The 21,334-nt window shown below is 36.6% G+C and overlaps 1 protein-coding gene across 7 annotated transcripts in view; it reads left to right on the forward strand.

Moving 5' to 3' along the window:
- RIC1 (RIC1 partner of RAB6A GEF complex) overlaps positions 1 to 21,334 on the forward strand; it is a 56,479-nt gene continuing 35,145 nt past the window's right edge. For 5 of the 7 annotated variants that reach the window (XM_075526501.1, XM_075526502.1, XM_075526505.1 and 2 more), the window contains exons 1-3: positions 2 to 805; positions 11,349 to 11,456; positions 16,015 to 16,091. In XM_075526501.1, the coding sequence (XP_075382616.1) occupies positions 665 to 805; positions 11,349 to 11,456; positions 16,015 to 16,091 (326 nt within the window). In that variant the 5' untranslated portion in view covers positions 2 to 664. Of the gene's footprint in view, positions 806 to 11,348; positions 11,457 to 16,000; positions 16,092 to 21,334 lie in introns of those variants that run through there. The other 2 variants (XM_075526507.1, XM_075526506.1) reach the window with 2 other exon arrangements.

The following is a 21,334-nucleotide window of genomic DNA, read 5'->3' on the forward strand; positions in this document are numbered from 1 at the left end:
GCCCTCGCCCGCCCCCTCCCTCCGCCGCGGGGCCGCCGTCGCGCTCGGGGCCGCGGCGTTCAGACGCCGTAGCGGGGGAGGAGGAGGAAGAGGAGGAGGAGGAAGGGGAGGAGATGGCGGCGGGGGCCTCGGCGGCGGCGACGACGACGACGACGACGACAGCGACACGGAGAGCGGGCGGGCAAGGCACCCGCAGGAGGGAGGAGCCGCCGCTGCAGCCGCCGCAGCTCCCGCGGGCCCGCTCGGAGCAGTGACCGGCTGCCTCCCCCGCCGTCTCCCTCAGGCCGCGGCTCGCTTGGCTCTCGCCCGTCCCCGGACTCCCCTCCGCCTCGACCCTCGGCGGCTGCGGCGCTCCCCGCCCCCACGCCCGCGCGAGAGCACCGGCGGCGGCCGGGGGCGACGGCCCGCGGCCCCCGGTGGCGGGGAGGCCTTAGCCGGCCTCCTCCCGGGCGCGGGCGGTGGTGGTGAGCCGAGGGGTCCCGTCGCTTTGCTGGTGATTATGCATGGTCGGCCCCCGGCCGGTGGTCAGAGCCTTTCGTCCGGAGGCCGTCGAGCGGGCAGCGAGCCCTCCTGCGTCTCTCCTTCGGCCGATGTCCCCGCCGCCCGCCGCCTAGCCTAGAGTGAGCTGAGAGCCCGCGTCTCGGGAAGAGAGAAATCTACAGCCATGTATTTTCTCAGCGGCTGGCCCAAGAGGCTGTTGTGTCCTCTGGAGTCCCTGGAGCAACCTCTTCACATCCAGACGGATCCCCAGAGAGCTTTCTTCGCAGTCTTATCCCCATCTCAGCTAAGCATCTGGTACTGCAGAGTGAGTATCCATACTCCTGTTAGCCCTCAGACCCTGCTCTCCCAGCAGAAAAGCCCTCTCATCTGTAAAATTTTTCTTTTCCTTCCTGTTCCAGAAAGGGTTGTAAAATTTGGGACTAAAGCTTACAGAATACTTAATTATTTGTGAATCAGAGTGGTTAAGCCACGATGTTTACTGATAGTAATGTAGGATTAAGAAAATATGTAAGATCAATCTGCTTGGGGTTAACTCCTATTATTCCTGAAAATGAGACTTCTAACCAACTTTTTTTTTTTACTTTGACTTTAAATACCGCTTAAGCTTAATATTAAGAGTGTTTGTAGCAATGCTTTTTTTTCAAATATGCTTCCTGTCTTCTGCCTTCATATGTTCTGTGTTTTCCATAAAAGAACATATGAATGTGGGAGATACGAAACACATTTTTTATAAAACACAGAACAGCCTATAACATTCTGTGTAATCATATAACACAGAAGTTCACAAACTTTTTATGAAAAGTTTAAAAGTTTTGTGGCCCTAAACAGAAGAATTGTCATAGTTTTTGCATGGAAGTTGCTGCTCTAGCAACATCCAGTTTGAGACTACGTGAATAATTGACCTTAAATGCCTTGCTTTTAATTGACTTTGAATTAGTGTGGTAACAGAAATGGCGTTTGTGTGTTTGATTTGATGCAGGCAATGAAACAGCTGTGATACTGACTTTAAATTTTGATGCTGGATCCTTTTAAATACTGCCTAGATTAGAGCCTAAATCTGTCTATAAATATCTCAAACTCCAGATAATTTATAGAGTTCATCTCAGATTACAGGAGAAAACTAGCAATCCAGTTTTAGAAAGCTGATACTGAAAGGTATCAAATGACAGTCATAGGCTTAAAATCTTGTTTTAAGTTGTGTTGAGGTTTCATCACTTTACCTTGTGTTGCGCTCTGCATGGCTGTTCGTTAGTTCCTGGGTGGAGTGCTGGTGCTGTTTTTTTAACCTATACAAGTATCCAACTGGGACGTATCAGCCCAGTCACTACGCTGTGTGAACATCATCATGTGGCCTCTGTTAGGTTTGTGGCACATAGTGTAGGTGAAGTGTACGCTCTTCTGGCTTTTGCCAGTTGTTAAACCTATAGTTGTAGTCCATCAACAGAGCACAACTGATCTTGTTTTCCAGGAAAATACATAAAAAAGAACAGGCTTGTAGAATGCTTCTCAAGATGTGCCCTACGTTCTAGAGAATGTAGTTTACTTTATCATCTATTCCTGAGGACAAGTTTCATTAACTTACATGCTTGGACTTGTTTTGAATTGTTAAATGTTGTATAACTGGCTACAGACAGAGCACTAAAAGAATTCATTCGATGCAGAAAAGCTGAATAAACTTACAGGTCATTAAAATTTTTAAAATACATTTTAATTTAGTATGTAATGGGTGCTTTTGAGGAAGGTGCTGACTTGTGCCAGCCTTGATCACTGACTGATCTTAGTGATCAAGCCTGTTGAGTATGTTACAATCTCACCACCTGTGTGGACATCCGGCTGTTAGCAAAATCCTGTAAGACAAAAGTTTCTGTTAAAAGTATTTTTTAAGAGGATATCTCGCATTATTTTTATGCATATGGCTGGGGGTTTGGGTGGTTTTTGTTTTGTTTTGGTGTTTGGTTTTGGTTTGTTTTTGAAGGTGAAGCTTAAAATCATATGTTGGACTTTTATAAAACAAACTAAAATTATTGCATTCTAGAAAATGTTTTCATTTGTCAATAGTATCTTCTTTGGAACAAGGCTAAGTTCTGGTGAGGTTGAACTAATTCAGTTTCTTGAAGTAGAAAAGCCTTCAGGCTAATGTTCTTGTTAAGACTTATTACTGTCTCAACTATATATGAAAGGTTTCATGTAAGAATGAGGTGATGAGGCTGGTGAAGTTCTGTTTTGAATTTTTCAAGAACAGGGCGCCCTTTGAAATGATTCCAGGCGTGTGAATTTACATTCAGTATGTGTATTTTTCAAGTGAGATGGTAATGTTTAAAGCTTCTTTTCACCTACCATGTGCTAAGAACTAATGGAACTAAGGAAAGTTTATCCCAAAGTGTGGATTGTTTTCTGGTTTGGAAACAATATAGGTATTAAGATTAGAAACTGTGGTAAATGTTGTAGGTAAAACCAGACAAAGTTTTGTTATTGTTTTTGAGCCCAAAAGTCCTTGACTGTTGTACATGTTATTTTGTAGGGAGAGATTGGATTATGGATAGAAAAGACCACTGACCAGTGGTGAACGTTTTTGATCACGCACCACTATTGGTGAAAGATTTTTGAGCATGCACCCCCAATATGTGTACATTTATTTGTTTATGAATTATATGCAAGTGCTACTGTACTAGTATGCACATTATCAAGCATACACAACATAGAAATTAAAAAATAGAATAGAATAGACTATTTCAGTTGGAAGGGACCTACAACGATCATCTAGCCCGTCTGCCTGACCGATTCAGGGCCAACCAAAAGTTAAAGCATGTTACTAAGGGCATTGTCTGAATGCCTCTTAAACACTGACAGGCTTGGGGCATCAACCACCTCTCTAGGAAGCCTGTGCCAGGGTTTGAAAAGGAAAAAAAAAAGAATGAAGTAAAGCTGAAATAAACACATTTTAAAATTTTTATTTAGTAATAGTACAAAAAATATTTTTTTCTTGCACCCCAATGGGTTGTATTAAATGCATCCCACTTTGGAGACCGCTGTTCCAAGTATTTTTCTTAAATCAAGAAATTTTTGGCCTAGGTACTTCAGAAGATTCCTTGACACTAAGATCCAATGAAACTGTTTTCGTTGACAGCATTGGAAAGCTTGTCAGTGTTTTCATTCTGGTAATGTTAAGTGGATGCTTGAAATGAGAAACTTCAATCCATGAAAGAAACTTTCTGAAATGCTAAAATTAGGTAATTGATGTTTATTAGATTGACTTGGGCACCAAAGGTGAGGTTTCACCAGGCAGCTGTGCAGTCCTAAGTGTTATCATCTTTCCTACTTGCACCTGTATTTTAGTGGCTCTTATGGTGAACTAGTGATGGCTTTTACAGGGTTGTTCAGCTTGTTGAACAAGCAGAAGCCTGTTTTCTTCAGCTCCAGAAGGGATCAAAGGAGTGTTGTAGTTGACTTATTGAAAGTGTTGCTCCTTTAACAGTAGTGGCTTTTAATTTTAAATTGGTTTGGTTATCTCATGAAATAAGAGCTTGAGGCAGTACAGGGAATTCTAGGTATTCACCCACAGGGCTCTAGACATTAAGGGAAGATATATGCAACTGAGGAAGGAGGTGTGATAGATGAGTGGAGTTCCCCCTGTAAGTGTTGAAGAGTGAATTGTGTGCAACAAGAATAGTCTGATGACGTAGTTGTATGTATAAATATAGTTCAGCATTTCCTTTCTTTAATCTTGACAAACTTGTGCAATTGCAGGAATAACTACTGGCCTTGAATATTTAATGAAGAATACCGGAGGTTGTTGGACTATTTGCTATGACTGTGCCGGTTAAAACCAGTTTTGTAAGCTCTTTGAAGCGAAGAGTAGCTTGCCCCAACTACACATTTTGAGCAGCATTTCTTAATTACCTAGGTGCTTATCAGCTTATGATTTACATCTACTCTTGTTTTTAAACTTTCCCGGTTTTGAATCAGATCACCCAGAGGAACTATAAGCTTATGGGAAAGCATGCATGTCAGAATCCTAGATTGTCAAATAATCTGTATTCATTCTAAATGCGCTCTTATGTGCTTTTCAGTCCCTAGCTGTTGCAATATTAGAATTGAACTTGATATGTACTTTACATCTAAGCTTGCATGCTATTTAAACAAATAGGACAAATCAGGGGACTGTGCTTCTGTTAGAGAAGTGATCTGCGTAACCTGGAATTTTGGCATGCTACAAAAGGAGTTACTTGTGACACCAGTTCATACGATACATGAATAAATATATTTAAAAAGTAGGCAGTTGTTTTTGTAGTCTTTTTTTATTACATGTGGCCATTAAAAGAAAAAAATAATTATGCTTTCACCATGCTTTCAGGCTTATGCTTTCATCTCAGAACTGTAAGCAGAATAATTTACTGCATTATTGTATGTGGCCCTTTCCTTCCTTTTAGCTGAAATTTGATTGCAAAATGGACAAGAGACAAAGTAAGTGGTTGTGTATTGTGAACAATACGACACAATAGCATCAGTGCAAACTAAGATGTCTTGCCTCTTCTGCTGTGCTTTTTTCTTAGTAATTTAACCCCTGAGATACTAACCTCTTACTGATACCCATCAAACATTTGTCTGAGAATGCCATTTCTTTTTATATGCCAAAAATAGTAACAAGTGTGCTGTTGCTTCTATTATAAAGATGTATTTGTGGTTACATAAGTAAAGAAATGAGAAATACCAGTTAGACTGATAGATTTATAGAATATGGCCTTTCTTATTGGCAACGTTTTTAAGCATGACAATTATCACGACAATTTTTCACGACAATTTTATATCATGACAATCAGTAGGTTAACTGAAAACTTTCACTTGGGAGAGGTAGTGATTGACAGTTCTCATGCACTTTGGTTTTTTGAAATCTTTCGCAGTAGCTTACGTGAAGCCCAGTATTGGGAGCTGTGTCTACTGTGTTTGTTGGATGGATACTCTGCTGATTCTAAGCTTTCCAGCTGCTTTTAAAACTTAATTAAAGGAGTTATGTTTTTTTAATTAACACTGCTTTTAGAAATTCTTTTATCACTACCTTGTATCTCTGTTACTGACAAAATGGCTTTTTGTGGTCTTTTTTTTTTTCTTCTGGTCCTTACTAATGAATTTTCTTCTTTATGCATGCATGCATACTTTTCCTTTCTCCATCTAACCTTTCTGGTTTATTCGTTTATAAATGTACAAAGCTTCAGTCTTTAAAGGGGAGCACAGACCATCTAATGACGAAGTAAAGTGCACAGTGTCACCAGGCTTTTGTTCTGTTTTCTCCCAGCCTTGTCTTTGTCACTTAGATCGTAAGCTCATCAGAACAGCGTGTTTTTGATTTTTGTCTTGTGCCTACAGCCTAATGAAGCGTCGAAGCATTTGTCTTATAAAACTAAACAGAACATTTGTGTTTTTGAAATAAATTGCCTCTTTATTCTAAATGAGATTATTTTTTGATGTCTAGTATACTAAATTGTTAGGGGATGAGAATATTAGGATTTTAACAATTATCTACAGCCATGCAGGTTCTTGTATTGATATTACATCAAAAAACCCAAACCCATATATAATACTATGTTGTCAGCTGCTAATACTGTTGCATTCTCTCAGCAAATACAAGAGTCTTCTTCCAAGACATAACAGTTGTGAAAAGACTGGTAGTCTTCCAGATATTCAGTGTCTGAAAGCTATAATTAAATGTAAAAATTATTTGGAAAGAAAATTAGTAATAGTGAATTGGTAGCATTAAAGATGAGAATCCTTTAAAAGAGAGAAGGAAGTATTAAGGATTGTGAAATTTACTTGGGTTTAAAATTCAAGTTACTTTGGATTTGTAGTTACAATAAAAAGAGCAAAATAAAAAACGGAGTTCAGAGCTGAACATGTTGGCTATGGATAGGCTAGGCAAAACATTCAGAACTTCCTAATGTTCTTGGGTATTATTTGGGTAGAAATAGTTGGATTCAGTGCAACTTTATCAGTATTTTTAAAAAAGCATTTAACTTTTTGCAGTACATAAGAATTTGAGTATGACTATATCAACTGCTTGATGCAACATTCTTAGAATTTAGGCAAGGATATGATTTTGCTATACATATTTAATACAGATATAATAACTGCTTCTTTGTTTTGCATAAAAAATTATGGGAGTGCTGGTGTCTTACAGGAACATCCACAGGCCTGAGCAAGAGTATTACTTCATAGTTTTAGTAATTTTTTGGGTGACTATAAATGGCACTGTTCCTCTCTTGCTCTCTTTCCTTCTGGGTTCAAGTGAATTAATGGTAAGGGAGCAGCGAAAAATAAAGGAGCACTAAGAAGTTTCAGTGTGTGAATGCATACATGCTGTTAGGTGTTTACTCCTCAGACTTAGTCCAGTAGTTTTCCATTGTATTTGCTGTCCTACTTAACTTCTTAAATCCACTATATGCACAGTTTGTCATTAACCTGCAGCAGTCAAACCACAGAATCCAAATTAAGGAAAACTCATTTTTTCATTATTTTATATTCTGTCAAACAAACAATGATTGTACCTCTCTCCAGTTGGTTAATGTGTCATTTTCTTCAAAGCCCTTTAAACATCTCAATTAGGACAGACACTTGCTCCTGCGAGGGCTGCTGTTCAAGTCTGTACTACTTGTCTTATTTAAAGATGGCCTGTTCAGAGCAACATACATGTCTTAGTTTAGGGTTTAAATGTCTACTTGATTTGCATTTACGTCAGATGTGGTAGAATGTTTGTGTTTCAAGAAGTGAAGTGGTAATATCCCATGTCTAAGCTTGCTGAGAGAATTTGCTGCAGGGTTTGTATATCTTGATAGATTTCTTCATAAAACCTACTTTATATGGTTCAGTGTTCTGAGACTACTTATGCTGCTCTTAGTTATTGCTTAAAAAAGGGAAATGGGAAAGGTGTTGTATTTAGTCAGGTAGAATTAAGTAAAATAGTAACAATTTTAAATTAGTTCATCATGGGTTTGGTTTTGTGTGTTGTTTTGTGGTGTTTTTTTTTTAATTGTTTGCTTAGGTATTTTGTCTTGATGTTAATGCAGAGCTCATCTTTCTTAGTGGAGAGTCCAAAGGAATCCTTAATGTACAACAACAACTGATAATGAAACAAAAGCAAATTTTAAAGTAGTTTGAGTTAGGTGTCTTTGCTCATGAAGCTAGCTTGCTACCTTACTGTTTTATAAGTAGTGCAATTCCTCTATTTCAGTATCGGTCATCGAAAACACATTTGCTTTCAGCTGTCTCTTGTGAATGTTGTCATAATCTCGCATCAGTAAAAAAAGGCATTTTTTTTAGCATGTTATGCTAGGAAGGCATTGTTGAGAAGCGTAAAGATTTCGGAGTAAGAGCTCCTGTGGAAAGTGCTCCTGTGAAAAGGTAGCTGAATGATGTATAAGAAGGGAAGAAGATAAAGTATATTTAACTGTGGGAACAAGAAGTTCTGTTTCTCTCTTTTCAGTGGCATTAACTGGAGCATGGCAGAATTTGTTTACTCTTTGGTAATGATACTACTATATTCTTTTTAAGGTCATCTTGCCCCCCTCCCTTTTTTTTTTCTTTTCACCATTTTTGTTACCCTGCAAACATCCACCTCCACTGTTATGTTTATAAGTGAGTGGCAGCTTCTGTTTTGCCTGACCTTACATTCCTCTTGAGAGCCAAAATGTACTATATCAAAATGCCAGATTTTCTCTGGAGCAGATTGTAAAATGCCAGATATGCTTCTTAACTATTTTGGGAAGCTTTTGCTAGTTTTAAATGGCAATTTGAGTAAAAACTTGCTTGCTCAGGTCTTTCTTCCTTACTTTCTGTTCTTTCTTCCTTAAAAACTGAAGGTGTTTACTTTTGTTTTGTAGACAAATTATTTTTTTTAAACAACTCTATTTGTTAGGTCACTTGCTATGTTTCTGGAATCACCAGTTTCTCCAGAAGCTGTGACTCTACCATTAATATTTCAGCAAGCAGATTTTAAGCATTATAAAGAAGGAGGATCAAGATCTTGGCTTATTTGAGACAGTGTGCATGTTTCGTTATTTGTGCTTAACTAGTTTTCTTTATAATTTTAGTAGCTGCATGCAGAAGTGTGAAGAGGAGAAAACCAGGGAGTTTTCATGAAGCCAACGTGGAGAGTTGGTTTTTCCAACAGAAACAAATGTAAAGATTTAGGGATAATTCTGTGTAATAGAATCTAAACCCCTACTGTTTCTGTACAGGCTATGAATTAAATATCTAAAACTAACCAGAGAAAAGTATTGTACTAACCAGGCCCTTATTTTTGTTAAAATGTGTGTTTAATGGCTTGTTCTGCTTGGGGCAAGTAATTAAAATTAGGCTGATACGCTCCTGTTTATAGAACATACTTACTCCTGTGCCACTAAAGATCTTCAGTGACTTCAGATGTAAGAAATGACTTCAGACGTAAAATGACCATTTCTCTTTCTCTTGCATGAGCAGAGCAGGATATTGAGCTGCTCTTCTAGCTTTGTTAACCTTGCAGCAGTTCACACTTTTGTGGGAAGCTTGTAAACAGGGGAATAAAGTTTGTATGTTAGGGTATTCCTCACATACGAAATAATGCTTTTGAGTTGTGGAGTATGTGGAAATAAACGGTATCAGTGAAATATTTATGGTTTAACCAATAGCTAGGTAGCCTTTGTGACCTATTGAATTAGAAGTGGGTCTGTTTTCTAATAAGAAAAGAAGCTACTTAAACTGCAAAAGGATAAAAATGATTGCTTGCACTCTTAATGTTAACTCCTTTGATCTTCATCTGTAAGGAACAAAATGAGATCAGTCTAGAAATGAATTTGTATAAAATTTATAGCTGCTGTGTTTACAGAACGTTCTTCCAGGTTCTAAGATGTAATAGCAGCTATCTCCTGAATAAATGTCACAAGAACATTACAGTATAAATACTGTCATTATGTTCTGTAAAAGTAGCAATATAGAAAGAAAATTGTTGTGCATTAATGAGCTTCTAAAACTTTTTTTTTGCCTACTGCTAAAATGCTTGAAGCACAGAAGTGCTTTAAGATTGGTCTCCAAATCTGCACTAATGATGCAGATTACCAAATTGTACTGTCACAAGGCACTTTTTCTCTGTATATCTAAGGCGGTTAAGGTGGGTCTAAGCCAAGCAGTGAAAGGCTATGTAGTTTATGAGAACGATCAATAAGAATCTGATAAGAATAATTAGTTACCTATTTAATGTTAGATAATTTGGTTTGCAAATATCTGCAAAAGAAGCCACATGAATTGAAAAAGCTGGTGTAAATAGTTCTTAGAGTAAAGATTCATTTGCTTGTTATACTTTACAGTATAAATATTTAACGTTATTTTTTATAATTCAGTTCTGTGTGGGTGTGAAATTTAAGTAATGCTGTTTACAGGATGCAAAGTCATACTATGAATTTACCAACACTAAGACTGCCTGTGTGACATTAATTCAGCTCCTTATTTGTATGTATGATGAAAACATTTGATTACTTCATTTCATACTATTTTCCCTTTTAAATTGATTTGTTTGTAACTCTACTTTTTCTTAAGGGAAACTGAAGCAACTGATTCCAAATATGATGGTAGTAGATACCCACCGAATTTTGGGGTAGCAGACACCCACATGATTTCTGGGTAGAATTAATGTTTTTAGATTTGTTGTACCAGCTTCTGCTGTTTGAGCAAGTAAACTAAGAACAATAGTAAGTTGCCATCACCTGTGGTCCTAATGGTGGATGATGGGCTTTGCCAAGCAGTTTCATGATTACTTTCAGTAAAAAGAGTGATTACTGGAGAAGTGTGCTCTTTTTGCTACTACAACTCTGAAGAAAAATTGGCATTGATAAAGTTAGGGAGAGGATCTGTTATGAAGATGAGGGGAAACTTCTTTTACAAAAAGAAAAGTGTGCTTGTTTAATTTAACTGAAGGCTGAGGAAGTACAGTTGTCATCTTAACTAATATATATGCACATATTTCTCTGTCCCCACCTCCCAGTTGTGGAAGGTAGCAGCATGGGGAATACCTATCTAAGCGGAAAGCTATTATTGGTTCAAGAGCAAGGAAGTAACAACCAGTTCTTAAATATATTTAAGGAAGAAGAATGTTTCTAAGCACTGGAGCAAGGAAGGGTAACTTTCCATTAGGTTTTTGTGTCACAGCTCTCAACTGCTTTCATGAAAGGGAATGAAAACTTAGTGCCTATGGTAGCTTTGTCTGGACTTTGTGACCCCAAAGCTCTTCTCCATTCCCAGGAGGAAAGGTGCTAATGGGTGCATCTCATCATATGGAGAATCCTTTCAGCAAACAGTAGAGGTGGATTTTCTGCACAATTTCTGGCAACATGTTCTTGAAGAGATATAAAACAGATTTCCTGATTATCATTCTCCTTAATACAATGGCCCATCCATTTAGTAGAAACTAAGCAAATGGATTGTACCAAATACTCTATAGAATATTTCATCCTAGTTAGTTTGACAGTCCTTTTCATTATAGGAGCCTGTTTAAGATGCTTTTTTTCATCTTAAGCATCAGTCACCCTACTTCTGTATTCTGCAATGACTCCTTTCTGGGCAAACGAAGTATTTTATTTAAATGTCCTGGGTTTGAAAGAGTGAGATTAGGAATGACAGTGTGGCAGGAGTTCTGCATAAACTCCCTTTAACAGCACCATTGTGTAATGCATTGTCAAATATGCACTAATTATTTAACCTCCCTCTTCAAGGGAAACATGTTGTTGCTGTTAAGGAAACATAGTTGTTTACAGGTATATCACAATACAACAAACATCCTATTCCTTCTAGACATGAGATGTAATTTTTTTTTTTTTTTCCTCCAGCCCAGTGTGTTAATTGTAAGCTACAAGGAACTATCAAAAGCAGCTTCTCAGTTTGGACCTTATAAACAAGCAGAATGGCGGCCTGACAGCACCATGATAGCTGTTTCAGTAAGTAGGGTTTTTACTTCTTACTGTGGTTAAACTATTGCAAAGAGTTTTGTATTACCAATTTCTGTGCTTATACAAATTTGCAGATTGTATATACATTTAATTGATATTTATCTTGTGAAAATATATAGTAGTACCAAGTTTTTTTTGGATTATAGAAGCTTCCTTTAGTAGTTTTCATTCATTTTTTTTCCCTTGAAGAATGAACTGCAGTTCTTTGTATTAAAATAAAGTTTAGATATATTGGCAAGGGGTGATCCAGCATCTTATTACTTTAGTAATCTGGTCACAAAGAATAAGGGAATTTAAAGACATGAATGAAAGAAATAGTTGAGGAGTTAGGTGGCATAAGCATATTTAGCTTGATAAATAGGGTTTATAGATGTTTCAGAAAGGTGGGTCTTAAGAGGATGAAACTGTGGCTTTATTAAGATGCAGTATCTTTTGGCGATTAAAAAAAAATTCACAAGGCACTGAGAACACAGAAACAAGGGCAGTGATAGGTGATACATAGGCTCTTCTGTTAAGAGTCTTAAAGGTAAAGATGAGATCTTGTCTCACATGGAAATAAAACCTTGTTTTGTAGCTGGTGCTGTGTTCACAGCAGTGAAGTAGACTATTTCAGCACCAGCATTTAAAAATTCGAGGTGCAAGGTAAACACAACAAAGGTGGGAGTAGAGTTTATAGGAGTCACAATATGGAATGATACTCTTGGTGACTTTTGGTCAGGTCTTACATTAGGACCAGGTCTTAAATTGGGTAAGTTTCTTTTCTAGCTTTTAAAATCAAGGCTATTGTATTTAAGATTTTCTTGTGAGAAAGTGCAGAAGAGAAGAATGAAGTGATTAAACTTCCCCATCAGAAGCTGATTATGTGGAATTACAAACTGCATAACAACTACTGTATTTGTTGGCACACTGACTTAATGTCCTAATATAAACCACCTTTTGTGCTTAAAATGATGCCTGTAATGCTTTGTAGTTTTTAAACCAATCAGATATTTTTATCTTAGTGGAAAATACCAGTTGGTTTATGGAATAGTTCGTGTCTCTACCAATATCATCATGACTTTAAGTCAACTAAACTTCCTGTGCTTCTGTTTTCTTGTGTGTGATGCAGGGGTAGACTTTTCTAAAAGATCTCACGGAGTCAACGCAGGAAAGTATTTCTGTTAGTGTCAGATTATATTTTCAGTTAGCAAATGTTAATAGTTACCAGCAAAGACAGAAAGGAGACTTCTGTAACATTTACAATGAATAAAAAAAGAATTCTTCAATTTTATAATACAGCATATAATCACAAGTAAACTATCCAAACACATTTTAATTATACCTTTATGCAGTAGTTCAGAAGAGATTTAAATTGTTGTATTGAATTACTTTGCATATTATGTTTTTTCTGTGATGTTGGGATCCATTTGCTCAAGAGACCTTATGGTTCAGCTGACAGTCAGACTAGCTTTAATTTCTGCCAGTTCAGTTACTGTACTTTCAGGTTTTTCAGCAGCTAAATGTATAGTGTTCTTTTTGGAAGGTGATGTTAGAATCTAAATGCCCATAAAGTCTCAGTTTGTAAACTTAGATTTTACAAATCAAAATTCAAAATGGTCAAACAGTTTATAAAATAATGAGTGTCATGAGATTTCTAATGTTATTCATGTTTCTTACACGTATATTGCATCTCCTTGGTGTATATATACAAATAATACAGTCAAGCATGTATGTTATGGTAGTTTTAACACCAGTTCTGTTTTGCAAGTTTTTTTAATATGCTTTTGGAATATATATGAAGCTTAATTTGAAACAGTTAATAAGTCCTACTGAAAAACCACATTTACAAATACTGGTATTTTTGTTATAGAGAGACAGGATGGAAAGGCAGTTTTGGGAGCTTAATGAAGAAGATGTTCCTGCCAATGGATGATACTTTTATCCCCAAGTAAAACTGTGAACTTCTTTCCAAGAGAATAAACATTTTCTCCCTTATTTGTGAGTTTTTCTTAAGAGGAAAACTAACAAGTACAACTGAAGGAGCAATAGCAAAGCAAGTTATTAATTAAAAAAAGAACAGTTTGTACTACTAGTTTTGTTGAACCGAATTAACTTCAGTTAATTACTGAAGTCCTGTGGAATAGCTAAAAATACTAGTTTGAAAGCTGAGTTAGGTGATTTAGTTTCTCACCTGTTATTACCTGTGCTCTTGAGTTTCTTGATTGTAGTGGTTTTATGTAATAAAATTATGTTGTACTTTGTTTTTAAGAAGGTGAACAAAAGGGTTAGTATGTACTTAATAGCCAAGTCGTACATTCACTTTTTTTTTTAATGACATAATGATGGGGAGTGTAGTCTGGATTGAATGTCCCCTAGAGCAGTGATATACAGTGTTTTTTCTTTCTGACTGCCAGAGTGTTCAGAGCATCTCTATGAAAATAAATCACTTTGCAGCACATGCTTTGAGGTAATTACTATTTGTACTTTGGCAAACTTTCGTCTAGCATCTAAGGCTTTATAAAATACCTCTAGTAGCTTTAATGGTATGCAGTTAAACTTAAGCAGTTCTCACACTGTTATAATCTCCTAGCAATTCTAACTTCTTTTACTACTAGTATCTTCTATTGCTAAACTGTTGGCACATTTTCTGAACTAATATTTTGTAGTTTGTTCTCTCATATTGCTGCATTTGTAATTTTTCCAGTGTTACTGGGAAATAGTTTGTTTCTTGTCTAGATTAGTACATACACCCAAGGTAGCTAATTCTAGTAGTTAAACAAACTTGTGAATTGGGTCAAGATGCTTCCACATAGAGAAATACACAAGGCATTTTAGTCCTTCCCCTGCTACAGGCAGTCCTCTGATATAGACTGCTTTTCAGTGTGCATACCTATAGCTAAGGCAGAGCTTTATTAAACATTATAGCGTACAAGAAACCATGTAGCGAAATCCCTTGCAAGATACTGTATGTTTATACTTTTGACTGTCAGAGATGAGAATGATCAAGGAACGGATGACAGCGATGGTTACTTTAGTAAGTCTCATTGCAACATAGACATTTCTAAAGCAATGTAGAAACCTATGTGAATGAATATGATCAATTTGCAGGAAGCGTATGGTTGAATGCTTCTGCGTTTCATACAGCTCTTCATGGAATTTGAGGTTCTATTTAGAAATGAACCTGTAACAATAGCAACTTTGTGCTTTGAATAGTGTTCAGTAGGTCCCTTTGTACCTTAGTATCAGTATGAAGATACTTCACAGCATTGTTTTACTTTTCCTTCCAGGATAAGATAACTTACAGGTTAAATATTTAATGATGTAATGGAAAGAACCTGTAAAGATGTTAGAAATGAGCATGTTTCTTTACCACATAATAGCTGAACATGATATTACTGCACAATAGAAAAGCTTCCATTTATTTTCAGCCTGTCTCAGGCTCACCATTATGGTTCGGATTTTATTCTTGCATGAGAAAGATACTCACTCTGAATACGAATAATTGTGTTTCTTGGACTTTGAAGCCAAAACACGAGTTTTTTTCATGATAAAGCAAAATGTTTCACTGGGGAAAAACATGGCATCTGTGAACTGATAAACTAAGCTAACAAGAGCGTTACTTTTTCTTTTATTCAAAGAAAAGGAAACCAACCTTGCAAAGCAACTTGAAACCATTCATTTCAGCGCTTCTTGTCTCCAATGACAGTGCTTTGGGTACATGCCCAGCCCATATTAAAATGATTGGATGGAAACACTGTTTAACCGAAATGCATTTGCCGATTTTCCTGAAGGATAAATTTGTGCTTTAAACAGATCATACTTGTTTGAACAGCTAACCGTATTGGTGATCTGCCTCTCCTGTGCTTATACAAACACTGGATCAGCTTCTAGTCATGACTGGGACATCTGATAACTAAATGATTTATATTTGTTCTCTGAATAGTGTTATAGTTTGAAGTCAATCTTCCAGACTGACAGAATATGATTTGGGATGGAATTATAGTAGAATTTTTTTCAGACACCGGAAGATTTTGAAAAGGTGTCGTGGTGTTTAAAGATACTGCGTGACATGAGGATTTTTTTGAAAACTACCTAGATGGCCAACATTGGAGAGGCAGTGCCTAGCTTCTTTGCACACTGTAGTGTCCATGTGTGTTCAAACACCTGAAGGTCTTATTCTGAAGGCTGGCTACCTTCCACTACATGCTTTCTGCATTGATTCTCTTTGTTGGTGGCAATCAGGTACCCAGGTTCTAAATATCTGATGTAGCTGTCTGGTTTTATGTATTTATGTGAATCAGAGGAAAATTTCTGCTGGATGCATGTATCAACAGTGGTGTTTTTCCATTTTCTACCTACTGAGTGATCTATTCAGTGGGCTTTAAGGGCTAGTATGGATTTTACCTAGAATGAATTTCAACGCACAGTTTTTTAATATATCTGAAACTTGGTATGGGTGTATATTTGTGTTCAATATATGAGACATATGCAGAAGTTGCAAGAGTCTGTATAGATTTTACTCATGCAGATAGACTAGATATGTATCTTATCAGTGTTTCTCTTTCAGACTGCAAATGGATACATCTTATTTTTTGAAATACCATCAGCAAGAGACAAGTATCTTTATGAGCCAATGTATCCCAAGTAAGTATTTTAAACTTTCTTGGCATCCCCACAGTGTGAAAAAATATGACTACACAAGTCCTAAGCAGATTTTATGATAAAAAATATTTCCTTCCAAAGTATGGTTTAGAACTTGATGAGTATATGAAGCATCATTCCTGTGAGTTAGAGTCAGTTTAGAGGAGAAGTTCGTCTAATTGGTTTGCTGTGCACTGGTAAGATTCCTTAGGTCCATCTTATAAGCTCTCAAAATCCTAAATAGCAGGGTTAAAATTGTCTAATTTTATAATTCGAGGTAGTCTGTGGAATTTATGATCTGTAACAAGCTTTAGTAATTCCTTTTGAGTGACTCAGTTGAAAAAATGACGTTTCTTATTAGGGGGCAATTTTTTAATAGATTCCTCTCTGCCCCCCAACTTTTCAATAACTTAGAGATTTTTGAAACAAATGGGGAATAAATTCTCAATATTTTGGAAAGAATATGAATAATTTTTAGTAAGAATATGCAACTATTTTAGCTGCACTGTGTTCTGTTGTCATTATCATCTTATTTTCCTTATTGTGAATGACAGAATACATTTTATTTGTTAAAATATGACTGTATGTTGGATGTATTTGTGATTGACTTAGTTGACTTTGGATTTGGCAAAATTGGGAAATGTTTAGGACAAATTAAAGCCTCAAGGGCTGTATTTATGTGTGTGTGTTTAGATAGGCAGAATCTGTAGTCATTGATTGGGTCAAATTTGTCCACAGGAGTAATAAAACGCTCTTGATTTCTCATTGACTAGAAACTGCTTTTTTTGATATATCTCTATATATACCTTCATCATTATGATAATGCTAGTCAACTTAAAATTAAGTTTTTTTCATATTCATAAAATGAGTTAAAGTTGATCGATGGGTGTCTCCAGAGGGACATTTATGAGGAGTATTGGATAACCTATGAAGTCATGTAAGAGGAAAATATTTTGATTTTTTTAAACCATAACTGTTAAACCATGAACATTAAAAAAAAAATCAGGTCTTCATGAGCATTTAAATTCTAAATCTCTATTCTTTTACAAGTGCGTATAGGAAGAAATGACTTGGCAGGTTGTAAATTATTTCAAAGTGAATTCTTGCTTCATTGAGTGGAAAATTTTGTGTGTGTTACTACTATAATGCATCTTTTGGCCTCTGAAATAGCCCTCAAAGCTCTGGAATTGAATGGAATTTACTGTTGCAACTTGTCTATTTTCCAAAAACTTAAGACAGGTTATATTACTTTACATGCCTTTTCTGAGACCTGAATAGCATTTTTCAAACTGACTTTTCACATCTGACTTACTGTCATCAGGAAAAAAAAAAAGCAGACAACCTGTTGCTGCAAACTGTTGAAATAAATAAAGGGATAGTATATCTTCAGCTGTACATCATGCAAAAGGCTAAAGAATAGTTTATGGTATGATGTTCTTGTTCTATTTGGAAAGTTGGTGGGTTTTTTATGGGCAAAATCTGAAAATATATGGAAATATGTATAAAATATGTAGTAAGAGTTAAAAAAGAAGCTTAGGAAAGTTTTTTTTAGACATGCCACATGCAGGAAGGTTTGAAAATATCTATTAAGCAGTCAATGACTAACCAGTCTAACTTTTATATAAAACATTGGTAATTGATTTGTGTTGTCAACCTAAAAGCGTGTGTTTTATGAAAAAGTCTTTCTGTTAGCTGTGTGTTGAATGGTCAGGACTTTAAGATACATTTGTATAGCCCAAAAGAGTATAATGGTGATTCTGTGGATGAATAAGACAAGGTGTTTGTCCCTATAATGTTTACGATGGGTTGCTCACCATCTCCTAAGACTAATGCATGTGCTTAACTTTAAGAAGGTGAATGATCTCACTGAATTTACTGGCATTACTACTCTTGTCTATATTTAGCCCTCAATTTTGAAAACCTGCATAAAATTACTACTGTTCTGGTTATATAGATGGAAAGAAAGACATAAGCATTTGTGTGTGAATTATGGCTGCTGTGATTAACGTCAAATTATTCTATAAGCTATTATAATGGGATGAACTTCTTTTTGGTGCAGATACAGTGCACTGCCTGTAGGCAGTTTCACTAGTTTGCTTTGTAGATCAAATACGAAAAACAAACAAACAAACAAACAAACCCAACCCAAAATGAACAAACAGACAAACTAAAGCAAAAGCCCAGAATTGCAACTTTTAACTTTCTTCTGGCGTATGGTCATTTTCCAAAGACTTTGTTTCACTGAAACGCTTGGATTTCATTTCTACTGGACTGAACAATGCCAAATTAATTTTGTTAACTCTGAAGCCATTAAAAATCACTGAAAGGCCTCATATGTGACTTGCCTTGTGCTTGAAAGGGGACATCTTACTGTTTTCTCCCACTGTAGCAGTGTGTTCTTAGCTCCTTCTTCTACATTGGCAGCAGTGATTATGCAGCTGTGCATTAAGTAAAGTTGGGTTGCTGACCTGTTGAGGAAACTAAACCTGCCTATCTCCCTTCTTTACTCCTCCCTGTCCCCTCCTCCGGATTCCAGTAGCTTAACTTGCAAGTTGGCATATAATAAAAGGCTGGCATTAGAAAATGGTGACCTTGAAGTAGCACTGAGTAGCAGCACTGGGAAGTTCAAAAACATGGAGTGCCTGCTCAGTGATACTTGTATGATAATTCTTGTATGATAGTTCATGATAAAGCAATTGCTTGTAACATTTTAACTCTTGTGCAGATATTAATTACGACTTGTGCAGCTCTGTCTTATGTGGTTATTTACTTATGTTAGGCAAAGTGAGTGGGAGGGTGGTGATTTTTGCAGAGAGTATAAAGATGTAAGGCTGTCCTTGCATTAGTGGTGTGATAGGACAGCTGCTGGAAACAAGTCAGTAAAAACAGTGAAATGAATGGACAACAGGTTCAAATGTAGGTCTCCACACTTTGCATATTTGAAGTAAAGGGGTTTTTGTCTACAATTCTTCTCTTTGGACACCTCCACAACATACCAGAAAGTTAAGAGATGTGTAGCATATCATCAGTTGGGCTTGGTTGGTTGGGTTTTTTTTTGGGGGGGTGGTGTGGTGGGTTTTTTTGTTTGGTTTTGGTTTTTGTTTTTTTAGCTAGCGAGCACACTTCTGCCAGTGCTTGTAAAAGTTCAGTCTTATCCTACATTTTAAAATCATGAATAATTCTTCATGTTGATGAACTGTCCGTATCTACTAACATTTTGTAAACAGATTGAAGCCTGTTCTCCAGTATCCTTCCTTTAAATAACAATGGCCAGTTCTGACAGAAACATAAAATTTCAACGTAGTGGCTACACAAATAAAGGAAAACTCTCTTAATACAACTTCAGCTTGAACAGAATTCTTAAGCAGTGCAGGTCAACATAATGAGGTGGTTGTGCACTGGGAGTACATGCCAGTAACGTCCTCAGCCGCGCCAAAATGCTGGTGCAAGATTTTCTAATTTAGTCAGTATCCTGAAGTTGAACTTGTGGCTAGGTTTGATCCCATAAAAGTGAAAACATTGAGAAAGGTTGTGTTTAAATCCTCCTGTCAGCTTTAGCTCTCACTTACATTAAATGTGTATATTTTACCGTAAGTAAAAAACGAATGTCAGAAAAGCAGGTGATAAGGTATATGATACACAGCCACTTTCCTGACTTTAGTTACTTTTGCAGTTTTTCAGACTGGGACACTGGTAGCTGCAGTAAAGTTACAGCTTTAAGTGGTATTGGTATTTTTTTAAATAACTGCTTTAACATTTGCTTGATAACGGTTTAGCCTTGACTTGAAGAAAAGAAGCAAAAAAAGTTGCTGAAAATAAAAATAACTCCTCATTTGTCCATATGGGAGGGAGATGTTTGTGGAGAAAAAGTGCAGTCCTTCCAGTTTATAGTTGTTATTACACAGAGTTGTTACCGTATATGGCTGTTGAGCAGGGCGATCCAGAAGAGCTTGCCTGTATTTGATCTGTTAACAGAACTATTCTAGCATACAGTTATTGTGTAAACTGTAGTTACAAATGCAGAAGTTTTTTGCTGGTACAGCTTGAACGAAATGCCTCAACGTAAAAAAAACCCCCAAAACTGCCAAGGTAAAAAAAACAAACCCAAAACTGCATGGGAAGTGACAGAAACACTTTTGCTGTTTGTAACTCAATATGCATTGCAGTATATCTAATCACAGTATGATTTTTTTTTTTTTAGGGCCAAGTCTCTCTCTTCTCTCCCAATCTAATCAACACAGGTTTAGTAGAAGAGCTAAAGCGTGAGTTGAGGCTAAGCTCTAATCATGTTTGAATGCAAAAGTCTCTTCTTTCCCTTATCTTTTAGTAGTGTGAAATAACCAGATTTTGGAAAGTAAGGTTGAGTGAACTCTCCCTGCCCCCTGTTACTGTTTGTTTAAAAACAGACAGAATCAGAGTCTAGGAAAATATATTTCCTGTTTAAAAACGCCTATTTGGCATGACTTCCTCCTTTTCATATCAACCTATTCTAATGGTCTTTATATGCTGAAATTCAGTGCTTTAATGGAAGTGCTGGTATGCAAGATTATCAGTGTTTGCAGCTGGAGCCCACAAAACCTTTTAAGTTTGTTCCATCAATATCTGAGGGCATAGCTCTTACAAAATTGAGAATATATGAAATACTTTAAGATGGTTCAGTGGGAAATTATTTTTAAACGCTAGCTATTTTATACCTTTAGAGGTTTAATCAGTTTAAAATATACTTATGTAGATATGGTAAGGGTTAAGGAACTGACCTGTTCAGCATTATGCACCTTTTATGTAAAATCTATCATTAGGTTAATGTGATAAAACAAGTCCTCATATCGTAAGTGCAGCATTCTATCACGAATTCTGAGTATTTATACTTATATATATAAAAAGGAAGCTTTTAAAAATTTTTGCTGGAGTCAACGGATAGTTTTTTGTCAAATTATAATATTTTAGCAATGCTATGAATTGCAGTTCTATTGAAGGAAATATTTCTGGCTCTGTTGATATTTGGCTAGGAATTGCTAGTCTGTTCATGGAGTGAACAGACATTTGTGCTCAATGAAAACCTAAAGTATCCTGCTTAATTTGTTAGACTAAAAACGGGGGGAAAAAGCAGTAATTGTGTAGGGTTTTGTGTTGTTGGGTTTTTGGTTTTTTTTTGTTTTGTTTTGTTTTGTTTTTTTTAAATTGAGCCAGAACAGTCTGCAGCTTCATTCCAGCTCTTAGAGACTTTGCTCCAGTTCAGAGCAGAC

Source organism: Mycteria americana, chromosome Z (genome assembly GCF_035582795.1).
Source record: "Mycteria americana isolate JAX WOST 10 ecotype Jacksonville Zoo and Gardens chromosome Z, USCA_MyAme_1.0, whole genome shotgun sequence".
Classification (NCBI taxonomy): domain Eukaryota; kingdom Metazoa; phylum Chordata; class Aves; order Ciconiiformes; family Ciconiidae; genus Mycteria; species Mycteria americana.